Source organism: Neofelis nebulosa, chromosome 2 (genome assembly GCF_028018385.1).
Source record: "Neofelis nebulosa isolate mNeoNeb1 chromosome 2, mNeoNeb1.pri, whole genome shotgun sequence".
NCBI lineage: Eukaryota > Metazoa > Chordata > Mammalia > Carnivora > Felidae > Neofelis > Neofelis nebulosa.
In genome coordinates, this window is record NC_080783.1 from 195191722 (window position 1) to 195206616 (window position 14895).

At 37.5% G+C, this 14895-nt stretch overlaps 1 protein-coding gene across 7 annotated transcripts in view; it reads right to left on the minus strand.

Moving 5' to 3' along the window:
- Positions 1-683: 683 nt before the first annotated feature.
- The window catches only part of ZMYM4 (zinc finger MYM-type containing 4), a 150209-nt gene continuing 135997 nt past the window's right edge, over positions 684-14895 (minus strand). For all 7 annotated transcript variants that reach the window (XM_058718098.1, XM_058718100.1, XM_058718105.1 and 4 more), the window contains 4 exons: positions 8898-9009; positions 7167-7415; positions 4072-4201; positions 684-3174 (listed from right to left, as the gene is read on the minus strand). In XM_058718098.1, the coding sequence (XP_058574081.1) occupies positions 2967-3174; positions 4072-4201; positions 7167-7415; positions 8898-9009 (699 nt within the window). In that variant the 3' untranslated portion in view covers positions 684-2966. The remainder of the gene's footprint in view (positions 3175-4071; positions 4202-7166; positions 7416-8897; positions 9010-14895) is intronic.

A 14895-nucleotide genomic window follows, 5' to 3' on the forward strand; every position in this document is an offset into this window, starting at 1 on the left:
TAGGGAACCTTTTGATCTGCATGTAAAATTAAATTCTAATTTCTAGTAGAAAACTGGGATTAATATACAGAAATTCATTTTACTGTAGACTTTTTTGAAAACTCCTGTTTTATAAAATTAGGGATGCCAAAAGGCAGCAGATAGAAACAGTCCGTATGGAATTTGAAGGTGTTTGTACAATACCAAGGCGGAGCAAGAATCTAAGGAAAATGCAAGTTAGTCTGACATTTCCAAGATAAATATATATACGTATATATAAATATATATACATATATATAAATATATATATTAATATATATATATTTAAGAATGAGTACATATTCTTTATTCCAGTCTCTCAAGTTCAATCACTCAAGGTAAAGTGATGCAAGCAAGCTTTGTAAATCTCAAAAAAGTTTGCCTGAAATGAAATATATATGTGAAATCTGGGATTACTGGCTATCAGGGCTTTGCATATAGTTAACTAAAAACAGGCACAAGTCTTTTGATGGAAAAAGACAACAAGTGAAAAGACTTTGCAATGAAACAGTCTGTTTACTGGACTTAAGTAAACACCAAATAATTTATTTCCTGAAAACTGCTCTTTCTTTATAATATACCATCTGTTGGCTCATACCAATAAGGCTAAACAGAAAAAAATATTTAAAATTCGTTCAAGACAAAGAAAAGGAATAACTCACCCATCAAATACAAATATACTATTTTATTCTAAGGGAATATTTCTGTGGTTTCTGCAAGGGGAAAACCCAAAGTGGTTAAAAAACAAAAAAGAACGGAAAGGATAATTTAGATGTTTCTCTCGTTTGTTTGATGTTTTCTCCCCTGGAAATAAAAATGCAATTTTACATAATTTTAATAAAATTTTAAAAAGCAAATAGTCTGACACACATATCAACAGCTACGCTTATGAAGAATGACCAATAATTAATCAAAATTTTCTTTTACGAATTTAGGATCTGGACAACTCTGCGGACTAACATGCAATTGAAGTCCTGATACAGTCATTTACCTGGGTATTGGCTGTTCTCAGTTAAAAGATACAGATTTCTTTTTCTCTCTGGTGTTTTATAACAATGTATCTACTATGCCAACAATATTTGTTCTTGATACAACTACAGAAGGGGAAATGTTAGTGTTTATACAAACCATAAAATTTGTATAGTGGGGGCTATTACACCTGATGTTTCTGGATAGTTTATTGGCAGACTTATCAGACAATCCAGTTGTTTTTCCTCCATATCAAACAAGATCTGGAAGTAAGAAGTTTTCCCGTCAGAAATGACAAACACAGATGGAATTAATCATACAGAATTGGGGCAGACTTCTTTCACACAGTTCCTGGTAACCAAAATGAAATTTGTTACAGGCAGAGGGACAGAACCATCAAGTACACAACGCCAAAAGGCCTACTTTTAAATTTTTATTTTACTTAAATGACTTCCATTTATTTTAAAAAACCAAAAACACCTGCTACCCCCATCTAAAAAAATGGGACAGATTGAAAAGTTTTCCAAGGTTAAAATTTCTAAGAGGGTTTTTGGACTCTTCTCATTTCTATTACAGGGTCAAATTAACCTCAGCTAAAGAAATTCTGTGACTGGCCAACATCAGAAAAGCTTTGAGTCAAAATTTGGGGGGGAAGAAACTGCGAATGGAGATGAGGGAGATGGACTGATACGCCAAACACACCTATGACTTGCAGTCCTCATAGAACTAGTAAAACAGCTAGAGTTTGGAATAATGCTAGAAGCCCTGCTGTGGATATGCAAGACAGTCCATGTCTTTGGATCCTGACCCCAGAATCCCTATTTTCAAGTTTCTTAGGACAACAAGGTCATCTTCCAAATGCTTTATAGGAACGTACTAGGACCTTTTCTACCGTAATTCTGTTAACTAAGTAATACTGTGTCTTTGTGGAATCATCCACAGGTTTGCCCGAGTGAGAGAGACTTTTCTTTTTGAAATGACAAGGGCCTCCAGAAACTGGTGCAAAAGACAAATAAGAAGATTTGGGAAACAGGAAGATAAAACAATGGGAGAAAAGCTGCCATTTGGGGATAAAATGAAAACAAAAGGAGAACCCCCATTTCTGTGTACCACAGCTCATGCTATGAGACAGCAGCAATAAAGGCTGACACCCAGAGAAGTGGGCATTTTAGTGGGTTTTCTACAAACATTTCAAGACACTTGGGGTCTAATGGGCTCCACAGATTTTCTGTGTGCATAATCAGTTTGTGGAGTATCAGCCCCTTTACCTCAATTTACCCACAGCCAGACCCACAGCTAAGAAGGCTAGACCCAGAAAGTGAAAGGGACATATTACTGTGTGAACAGCAGTGAAGGCCTTTTTCCCTGATGTGAGGGGCCTATGGCAAAAGCACCAGAGGCTTCTATCCTTCACAGAATTGGCTTGGCAGTGAAAATCAAAATCAAGACCACTTCACTCTCTACCTTTTAAAAAAAAAGTTGAGTATTTTTATTGGGTCTTCAAGTCTGGGTCCCACGGTCCTCATCTGATGTCACTCTTAGCTCTGCACTGACTTCTCCCCTGACGTGCACATAGGGCTTGCCTAAGTAGCCTACTGCAGCCAAGGTCTTACTCCAAAGCTACCTCTCTAAGGTCTAAGGTTACTATGGTAGAGTTTTATACAACAGTTTTCCTTAAAAATATTCCACAATTTGTTATTCCCAAACAAAATAAGATTATGCACCACTCAGAGAAATTGGTTAGTCATTCTGAAGATGTCTAAGAACTATATCACTGCCAAAGAACAACATTTCTTGGTTCATATTCTTTCCTTCAATTTTCATTTGTACATCCACACTGTGGTTCACGAGTCATCTGTTTTCCATTATCTTGTAATCAAGTCAAGAGGACTTGTACTTGTATATCGTTTTCCAAAGCTGGATGCATTCACAGTTTGGTGCATACCCACGTGTATGAAAATAGGAACACCACGTCCACTTTAATCTGATAACTCAACATCAGAGTCTTCTGATTTGGCTTTGGCAAGTTCTTCGTGTACCTCCCTCACCATGAGAATACGTGTTAACATGGTGTCCAGGGTCCCAGGGTCTATTGGGAATGTGGAGTACCACATGGGGCTGTTCGGAACACAGGAGCGCTCAGGTTGCAGGTAAAACACGTCATTCCTCTGCTTCACACTTTCAGAACTATCCACAGGGGATAAAAAAGAAAGAAAGAAAGAAAGAAACTAAGAAAATTGGGGATCAGAAAGTATAGGAAATACGTAACTACTCTTTAATATAGTGACTCTCACCTTTTTCCCTGCTGTGACTAATGTCCTAGATAAGCAATGTACCCACTGAGATAAATCAGTTTACAGGCATCTTCCCCCCAGGTGCAACCGGTAACTGCACATTTTTTTTCTCCTACGCTCACTGGAGGTGAGTGTAATGTTAACAGAAGACAGAGTGTAAATCGTTCACAAATTGAAAGATTTAAAACATTATTAGGAGTAACAAAAAATTCAACTCACATGTAACACTATGGCTGAGAACCACATATCCTCAGTGCCCAGTATCCTGGAATGACCCCCAAGAGCACTCAATACACATTACCATGGGGCAAACCCAAGCCACTGTATCTCTTTGAGAAAAAAGTGCTTTTGTGTGGATCTTATAACTCTAAAGTCTTAAAGTTTCTGAAAGAAAAAGACCTCAAACATATAAATTCCTTAAAAATAAATTGTTTTTCCATTTATAGGTTTAGGAGTACAACTTCTCCTCTAAATTTTTCTATATAAACAGTAAAATCACAACAGTTTCATTATCACATAAAGGCTGAGCAACAGTTGTAAAGATCAAACTACAGCTGCGATTCTTGATTTTGAAGAGCTTTTCAGGAAAAAAAAAAATCAAGATAAAGCAATGTGTTTTGGGGTCCAAAATCAGGCAGATATGAGAATAGGGGAAAAAAGGAAATTAAAAGGACATCCTCATCTAAAGTCATAAGGTGGCTACTTTTCTGATATTCAAGCATCTGAAATCGGAACCATGCTAACTACTGTTTGAAGTGTGCTGGATCTAGTCCATAGGAAGACTGCTTACCATTTTGACAGGTAAAACTCATAAAGTCGGACTGGGCATCTTAGTGGATTGTCAGTATTCTCTGCCATCTCCACACCCACTGGGACCTCGTCATCTTCATTTCGTTTCCTCTTGCCAATAGCCAGTTTATCTTGAGATGGGAAATAATTATCAAAAGATCAGAAAAATCTTTACTCCCATGCTCAAGACATCCACTGAGCTTTGTCTCCAGTCAGAACTGTCACTCCCTTTCTCCTCCCTTTCACTTAGTCATTCAACAAGCATGACCTATGCAGGTGCTGGAGAGTAATGTAAGTACTAGGTAATAGCACTGAACAAAACAAAGTCCCTGTTCTATAAAATTTATGTTCCCCTGCTTACAAAGTGAGCCAAATGCATGGTACTAGAGAGTTAGGTCTTACTTTTGAGCCTGACTTTGTTACGAAATTTTATCACGTATATCTTAAGCCATAGCAAGGTAAAGCAGGAACAAAAAGGATTCAGATAGAAGAGATCAAGGTATAAGTTGTCACCTAGTTATCTGAAAATATTTTCACTGTAGAAAACGGTTTTTCAAGTTTCTTTTATTTGTCAGTTTTATGAGAAATGGGATCTTTGCTGGGAAAAGAAATTCTCAGTAAAGTTGGCCATTTGGTAAGAAAGGAGCAAATCCTTTTTCACCAACAGAATTTTGTGGAGGCTAAGGGTTATCAAAAAGAAACCAGGGTGAAAACATGGGAAGTAAGGCTTTTTCTTTCCCACCTTCTCCATTCAGGCTTCAAGAGAATAGCAGTGGGTGGTGGATCTGCTGTGAACCTGAGGAAAAAGGTTTTCTTCTTCTTTTCTTACAGCTGCTCTGAATAGCTGGCAAAGAACTTCCCCAGCTTCCTGTATTAGTTATTACTTAAAATTCACCCCAGTCTTCTATTTAGAGGATACCTAAATATAAAGAGTTGCTCATTCAGAGAAGCAGCTAAACTTACTACCAATCTTGTCAAGCACCTCAACAGAAAGCGGAAATGTAACCTGAATGCCTCTCCCTCCCACAATTAATATTTATTAAGAGCACAAAATGGGTTATATATGAACAAAATGAAGGAGATAGGACATAGATATAATAATAGAGTTATATTTTCTAAAGAGACAGGGCAAATGACAAAAAAGTTAACACAAACATGAACATCACAATTATTCTTTATAGATTTTAGTTTCAGTGATTTTAAATGCTCACATTCAAAATATGTATTTCACTCTTATCCCAAGGAAGTAACAACTTGATTTTGGGAATTTCAGAACTTACAATTTTGGTCAAAATTGATACATTTAATTTCTAGTTCCATAATACATTAATTTTTTTAATGTTAAAAACAAACTATTACTTAATAGGCTTTTTTTGGAATGTAAGATAAACCTTCTACGAAAGTTGTCACTGCTGGTATTATTCTACTGTGTACAAAAGCAATACAGATCTTCCTTGACCACGATGGTGTTACAACCTGATACAGCCATCCTAAATCGAAAATGCATTTAATACATGTAACCTACTGAACACCATAGCTTAAACATGCTCAGAACACTTATACAGTCTACAGTTGGGCAAAATCTTCTAATACATATAATAAGCCTATTTTATAATAAAGTACTGACTATCTCATGTAAATGATTAAATACGGTACTGAAAACTGAAAACACAGAATGGCTGAATGGGTGCAGAATGGCTATAAGCATATGGGTTGTTTACCCTCGTGATCATGGGACTGACAGGGGGCTGCAGACTGCTGCTGTCAGCACAAGAGAGGATCATACTGTATTCCACTAGTTTGAGAAAATATCAAAAGTCAAAATTCAAAGCATAGTTTCTACTGAATGTACATCGCTTTCTCATGATTGTAAAGTTAAAAAATTATTAAGTCAAACTCCATCTGTATACTCTAGGCCAGGTTCTAAGGTTCTTCAGAAACAGATAGTTAATGTGAACTAAAAAGTGGTGCTCTGGTTTAAAAAAAAAAAAAAAGATTTAGAAACAGATTTAAAAATTAGGCAGGTTCCTTTTCCCTAGCAATTGGCCACTCTGTTGCCTCTAAATCAGTGATTCTGATCCTTAGCTGCAGATTTTAATTCCCTGGTAAGTTGTAAAATGCAAATTATTTGAGGGGCACCTGGGTGGTTCAGTCAGTTATGCGTCCGACTTGGATTCAGGTCATGATCTCACGGTTCACAAGTTTGAGCCCCGTGTCAGGTTCTCTGCTGTCAGTGCAGAGCCTACGTCAGATCCTCTCTCTCTGTCTCTCCGCCCCTCCCCCACTTGCACATTCTCTCTCTCTCTCTCTCTCTCAAAAATCAACAATTAAAAAAAAGAAAAGGAAAAATGCAAATTATTTGGGCTCTAATCTTGACCAATTATATCAGAATTTCTAGTTTATTTATAATTTTTTTTAACGTTTATTTATTTATTTTTTTTTATTTTTTTATTTTTTTTTTTCAACGTTTTTAATTTATTTTTGGGACAGAGAGAGACAGAGCATGAACGGGGGAGGGGCAGAGAGAGAGGGAGACACAGAATCGGAAGCAGGCTCCAGGCTCTGAGCCATCGGCCCAGAGCCTGACGCGGGGCTCGAACTCACGGACCGCGAGATCGTGACCTGGCTGAAGTCGGACGCTTAACCGACTGCGCCACCCAGGCGCCCCTAACGTTTATTTATTTTTGAGACAGAGAGAGACAGAGCATGAACAGGGGAGGAGCAGAGAGAGAGGGAGACACAGAATCCGAAACAGGCTCCAGGCTCTGAGCTGTCAGCACAGAGCCCGACGTGGGGCTCGAACTCACAGACCGTGAGATCATGACCTGAGTCAAAGTCGGACGCTTAACTGACCAAGCCACCCAGGCGCCCCCAGAATTTCTAGTTTAAAAGCCAATAAAAGTATAGGGAGGCAAGTGATTCCTCTCATTTTGTGGCAAGCCTTTAACCTAACCCTGACAATAAAAAAGCATCTACATTTTAAATTAAAGTTACACTCTTCCAGAGTGTACAGAGTTTACAGTTACTCTTCTGTGATAAGTCTATCTGAATACCAACAGGGCTTCAAACAGAAATCTCACAAACTCCCCCACACACCTGGTTCTGACTCCTGCTTTTGTAAAGGTGGGAAGAACCTCAGATATGTCATCTTGGTGCTGTACTTCAGAGTCCTGGTCCGTCTCATCACATGGGCAAAGGAAAGCTTCAAGTGCTCAGTAACATTCTTGAGTTGAAAGTATTTGGTATTGAAGAAAAGGAGGGTGTTCAAGAGGACAATTGGTGAGTAAGCGCCCAGCTGTTTGCATTCCCACAAATGCTCTTCTTCAATGCGAGAAAACATGTAACCTGCACCAGAAGGAGGACAGAAGTAACAGTACTAAGCTCCTGCTAAACAGGACTAAATAATTTCTCCAGTTCTCAGACAGGAAGATATAAAGGAAATGACCAATTGCTCCCATCTTTCCCCTGCTCCCTTATATGGAAAACCAAAAAAGGTACCGCAAAAGAAAAAAAGAAAAGATGTCTGTCTGAGGCAGACAGACACTGGGAGCAACCCCCTGAAACAGTTTTAATCTATTGTTATTTTAGACCAGGGTTTGGCAAACTTTTTCTATAAAGAGCCAGATGTAAATATTTTAAGTACTGTGGGCCATTCGGGCTCTGAACAACTTTGTTGTTATTGAAAATAAGGGGCGGCAGACAACACATAAACAAATAGGTGTGGCTATATACCAATTAAATTTATTTATACATACAAATATGAATTTTATATAATTTTCATTTACCACAAATTATTATTATCTTTACATTTTGTCCCGACCATTTTTAGCTCATGGACTATCCAAAAACAGGCAGCAGGCCAGATTAAGCAGTTTGTAGACTCCTGTTTGAGAGTATTAGGCTTACTGTTAACTGGTTCAGTTTTATTTTAGCTAAGAACATTAGAAGGCAGATAGTTCCCTCACTCCCTCACACTCCCTCGTATTGTAAATTTACATTAAGAGTAATTAATTCATGATGACTTTTATGGGATTTTTCTCGAAAAGCAGATGTCTTACAGAAGAATTAAGATGAGTATACTGTTAAATGTACACTCCTCATGTCAGCCCTTAAATGCAGGTCTTCCCTTATGTTCTCTGAACAATCCTCTTTGCTGCTGCTTATGCATTCTATTCCTGGGAGCCTAACCATAAACATGAATTTATTACTTCCAACTCTATCTCCCTAGCTGCCTCTTTGGATGCTAACTGCATCAAGCCACCACCCTACTCAGAATCCTTCAAAGTTGCTCTACAACCCAACCAAAGGGGCACAAATTCCTGAACATCACATTCAACCTCTCCATTCACAGCCAAGGAGCCTAAGACTAGGAGTAAATTAGGGAGCTGTCCAGCAACATATGGTCAAAGACAATTCAAGGATGAAGATTTAACTCTTGTAATAACCCATACAGGATATTTATAATAAACTGCTGAAGAAGGACCACTGCTAACAGGTACAGTCTACAAGTAAAGTATGTGCCAGCTACTGGTATAGTGTGAAACTACACTACCAATATTGGACCAAAAATGGTTTCTAAGAAGTAAATACAACCTCCAGTTGTTTTTTTTTTTTTTATTTTCAATGGTATATACCTATACATACACTATATAGAAGTTATAATTCTACTTAAATAATAAGCCAAAGACTTCCTCCTCAAAACTCCAAATATCTCATGAATCAAGACAGAAACATAAATGAACAGTTTATAAAAAGATAATCATAAAAATTAAGCAATTTAAGAATGCATATCAAGAAAAGAATCAAAATAAAAAATAAGCATCCTACCATTAGGAAGTATTGTAGGTTCCCATATTTTCAAGAGTTTGGTAAGTTCAATCATAAATCTGGAATAGGGCTCAGTAAAAATATTATCTATTCTACCATTTTCAAACAGGTACTACAAGAGAAAAAATGGAAACATATATGTTGATACAAAGAAAACACAAGTTTTTTTTTTTTTAAGATTATTTTAAGGAATAAAGTTGACCCTTAATTTTTGCCGCTAACATCATGAACCATTTTAAGAACACATCTTAAAATACCAGGATTCAAGCTATAAAGGTTCTTTTCTTTTTTTTTTTTTTTTAAGTTTATTTATTTATTTTGAGAGAGAGATAGCATGAATGGGGGACGGGCAGAGAGAGAGAGAGAGAGAGAGAGAGAGAGAGAGAGAGAGAGAGAGAGAGGCAGAGGCTGCCAGTGTGGAGACCAATGCGGGGCTCAAACCTGTGAAGGCATGAGATCATGACCTGATCTGAAACCAAGAGTCAATGTTTAACCAACTGAGCCACCCAGGTCCCCCTATAAAGGTCCTTTTCATATGAACTGTCCTTGTCTCAAGCACTGAGCTTGCAAGGTAAAATTTTCTCAGTTCATAAAACTGATATACCAAAAATTGGTTCTAGTTTAGTATTTTCCAAATCCCTTTCGAATTCAAAGGATCTATCTGCAAATGTGTTCTCAGAAGTTTTTGGGTTTTTTAGCACAGTTACAAGATCCCTTCCTGAAATAATATAGTTAGCTAGTGTCAGGTGACCTGAGGATAGCCAAATTTTAAACCACAGCTCTCAACTCTCTACCCCACAACCCAGACTTCAAAAAGTTCAAGTCTAATTATAGGATGTAAAAATATGCTAATTATAACCATCAAGAACCATATCACAGAATGGGGAAACAAGAAACAGTTTGGGTAAACTACTGTTAAAAAATATCTTGAAGGTGCAGGGCAGGTCAGATGAAATCACTCAGGGAAATACAACACAAGGTATAATTACATGCTTAAAATCTTTTGGTGTTTTTTATGATTTGGGATTTCTAATTTATTTATCTATGGATATTTTGGTTTTCTGCTTTTCTAGCCAATGTATGACCTGGAGAAAAATTGTATTGCCAGTCAAATCTTGTTCTGGCTAATAAAAATTATATACCATTTCAACATGCATTTCTATAGGCCTCTTCAAAGGCAATTCATGCCACTGCCAGATTATAGTTTTATTGTTGAGAAGTGTTCATCTTTTTCTTCTTTTAAAGTTATTTTCACAATGTAAGTATATTACATCTTCATTATGGAAAAAGTTTAAAATACAGAAAACATGGAAGAATGACATGCTCCCAACTCACTAAACATCAGAAACACACAGAGTTGAGTTTTATACATTTACTCAAACATATGAGTACATATAAAATCCATGTTTTTTAAATTACTTCCCCCTTAGATCAGGAACACGACAAAACTGCCTGTTCTTGCCACTTTCATAATTGTACTTGAAGTCGTAGCCAGAGTAAGCAGGCAGGAAAAACAAATAAAAGGCATTCAGACAGGAAAGGTCCTAAGGAGTAAAAATATCTCCATTTACAAATGACACGAGCCTATATAGGGACAATTCTAAAGAATACACACATACACGCACACACACACAAACACACACACAAAATTGTTATTAGAGTTAATAAATGAATTCAGCAAAGGATACAAGCAACACAAAAATCACTTGCAATGAATAATCCAAAAAGGAAATTAAGAAAACAGTTCAATTTACAATCGTATTGTAAATACTCGAGAATAAACTCAACAAAGGAGGTACATGACTTACACACCTAAAGGTAGAAAAAAACAAAAATAAAAAAAAAACTGCTAAGAAATTAAAGACCTAAGTAAAACATCTCATATTCATGGATCTGAAGATAATATTGTTAAAATGGAAAAATTCCCCAAAGCACTCTAAAGATTCAGTACAATCCTAATCAAAATCTCAATGGCTTTTTTTTTTCTTGCATAAAGGGAAGGAAAGGCCAATCCCAAAATTCGTATGGAATTACAAGGAACCTCAAATCACCAAACAAATCTTGAAGAATCATACTTCCTATTTCACAATTTATTACAAAGCAACAGTAATCAAAATAGCATGTATCGGGGCGCCTGGGTGGCGCAGTCGGTTAAGCGTCCGACTTCAGCCAGGTCACGATCTTGCGGTCCGTGAGTTCGAGCCCCGCGTCAGGCTCTGGGCTGATGGCTCGGAGCCTGGAGCCTGGAGCCTGTTTCCGATTCTGTGTCTCCCTCTCTCTCTCTGACCCTCCCCCGTTCATGCTCTGTCTCTCTCTGTCCCAAAAATAAATAAAAAACGTTGAAAAAAAAAATTAAAAAAAAAAAATAGCATGTATCACCATAGGAATAACAATATAGACCAATGTATCAGAATTGAAAGTCCAAAATAAACACATAAATTTAGTCAAATGTTTTTCAATAAGGATGTCAAGACTGTTCAATAAAGAGACAACAGTCTCTTCAATAAACAGTGGTAGGAAAACTGGATATCCACATATACAGTTATCCCTAAGTCAGATGTATCCCTACCTTACGTGAGATATAAAACTGAATTCAAAATGGATCAGTGACTTAAACATAAGAACTAAAAGCCATAAACTTAAAAGAACACATAGAGGTAAATCTTTATGAACTTGAATTTGACAATGGATTCTTAGATGATGACACCAAAAGCACAAGCAACAGAAAAAATAAACTGAACTTCATCAAAATCCAAAATTTCTTGGGGCGCCTGGGTGGCGCAGTCGGTTAGGCGTCCGACTTCAGCCAGGTCACGATCTCGCGGTCCGTGAGTTCGAGCCCCGCGTCAGGCTCTGGGCTGATGGCTCGGAGCCTGGAGCCTGTTTCTGATTCTGTGTCTCCCTCTCTCTCTGCCCCTCCCCCGTTCATGCTCTGTCTCTCTCTCTGTCCCAAAAATAAATAAAAAATGTTGAAAAAAAAAAAATTTAAAAAAAAAAAAAAAAAAAAATCCAAAATTTCTGTTCCTCAAAGTACATTACCAAGAAGACTGAAAAGAAAACTCAGAGACTAAGAAAAAATATTTGCAAATCACATATCTGTCAGAGTTTAATATCCAGAATACATAAGGAAATCCTACAACTCAACAACAAAAAAACAAACAACAAATTAAGAAATGGAGCAAAGGACTTAAATATTTATCCAAAGAGGATACACAAATGGCCAACAAATGCATGAAAAAATGTTCAGTGACATTAGTCATTAGGAAAATGCAAATCAAAACCATAATGAGATACTACCTCATACCCATCAGATAACTTTAAAAAAAAAAAAGGAAATTAACAAACATTGGCGAGAATGGAGAGAACAGACCCTTTGTACACTGCTGCTGGCAACATAAATGGTGCAGTCACTGTGGAAACTGTTTTGGTGGCTCCTCAACAAGCTTATCATGGAGTTCCTATTTGACCATGTGGTTCTACTGGTAGGCACAGACCCAAAAGAAAAGAGACGTTCAAACAAAAATTTGTACATGAATGTTCACAGTATCATTCACTATTTGTAATAACCAAAAGGTAGAAATAACTCAAATGTCCACAAACAGATGGATAAGAAAAATGTGGTATATCCAAAAATGAAATAATTCAGCCATAAAAAGGTACTGATTCATGCTACACAGGTTAAACCTGGAAGAAGCCAGACACAAAAGGCCACATGATTGTATAATTCTATTTATATGATATATCCAGAACAAGGAAATCCACAGAGATAGAAAGCAGACTCATGGTTGCCAGGGACTAAGCAGAGGAAGTAATAGGGAGTGGCTGCTTAATGGGTTATGAGATTTCCAGTTAGGAAAACACAGTGATATTTTGGAAAACACAGTGATGACAATTGCATACCATCATGAATGCACTTAAGGACACTGAACTGTACATTTTAAAATGGTGAGCTTTATAATATGTGTATTTTGCCACAATATAAATAAATATTGCACAACACATAGTCGTGCAAGTTACTTTAAAAATATGTCTCTTGGGGCGCCTGGGTGGCGCAGTCGGTTAAGCGTCCGACTTCAGCCAGGTCACGATCTCGCGGTCCGTGAGTTCGAGCCCCGCGTCAGGCTCTGGGCTGATGGCTTGGAGCCTGGAGCCTGTTTCCGATTCTGTGTCTCCCTCTCTCTCTGCCCCTCCCCCGTTCATGCTCTGTCTCTCTCTGTCCCAAAAATAAATTAAAAACGTTGAAAAAAAATAATAAAAAAAATAAATAAATAAAAATATGTCTCTTGGGGGCGGGCACCTGGGTGACGCAGTCGGTTAAGGGTCCAACTTCTGCTCAGGTCATGGCCTGGTGGTTCACAATTTCCAGCCCCATGTCAGGCTTTTTGCTGATAGCTCAGAGCCTGGAGCCTGCTTCAGCTTCTACATCTCCCTCTCTGGCCCTCACCCACTCAACACACTCTCTCTCTCTCAAAAGCAAATAAACCTTAAAAAAACTTTTTTCAATATATCTCTAAGAGTTTTCCATGCAAAAATGTGTAAGAGCAATTCATTGCTTTTTAACTATTGTATGATATTTAACAGTACAGACATATTATAGTTGATTGAACATTACTGTTTTATTTATTTATTTTTTTTTTCAACGTTTTTTATTTATTTTTGGGACAGAGAGAGACAGAGCATGAACGGGGGAGGGGCAGAGAGAAAGAGGGAGACACAGAATCGGAAACAGGCTCCAGGCTCCGAGCCATCAGCCCAGAGCCTGATGCGGGGCTCGAACTCACGGACCGCGAGATCGTGACCTGGCTGAAGTCGGACGCTTAACCAACTGCGCCACCCAGGCGCCCCGAACATTACTGTTTTAATGAACACTTAGGTGGTTTCCAATTTTTTGCTGTTGAAAACGTTATAATAAAAATACCAGTCTATGTACATGTGTGCATTTCTTGGGGGAGAAATACTGATCAATGGATTTGCTACACTGAAGAACCTACAAGCATATTTTTTAAATGTTTATTATTTTTGAGGGAGAGACAGACTGTCTGTGGGGGAGGGGCACAGAGGGAGACACAGGATTAGGAACAGGTTCCAGGCTCTGAGCTGTCAGTACAGAGCCCGATACAGGGCTAGAATCATGAACCGAGAGATCATGATCTGAGCCGAAATCAGATACTTAACCACCCAGGTGCCCCGAATCTACATGCATTTAAAGTTTTATTTGCCACATCAACTTGCCCTCTGAAAAGGCCTCCAACAGTAGTATGTTTTCATTAATACTTGGTATTATTGAACTTCTCAACCTTTCAATTTTTAATCAGTTTAATGGGTGACATTTTTCCTTGATTATAGTTAAGTAGTAACCTTTTACATCAGGGAGATAGTCCAACACAATGATCTTAAGAAGGGACTCTGAAAATAAATTACCTGGATTTACATCCTGGCCCTGCCACTTACTACATTTGAAGCCTTAAACAATACTTTAACTCACTGTGCCTCAACAGAAAATGGTGATAACAGTCCTTATGTTTCAGAGGGGGCACGCTAACAAGTGAATGAGTTAATATATGAAATAAGCTTAAATTAATAATACACACAGCATACACAGTAAATGATTGTTAGACATTCCTAACACATTTTGCCTGTTAGCTGTATGTTAATTTTGTTATTTGCCTATTTGTTTCTTTTTGCCAATTCCCCTTCTCAGCTAATGTTAACAGTGGTGGTACAGGTGTTGATATTATGGTTGGGTTTAATTTATTTCTTTACATTTTAATGTATTTTCAAAATTCTTTACACTTAGCATAACCATTTTTATAATCAGGAAAGAAAACAAAACAGGAAGCACATCTAAGATGTGAGCTTGTTACATTTTAAAATTCCTTATGGTTAAGGAAAGTTTATTTCTTGTCAGAACTGGTAAAAGGTTTACAGTATTTACTTCCTATCACCTATAGGTAAATATTGTTGATTTATAACCTCTTTTTAATAGCATTATTATAAA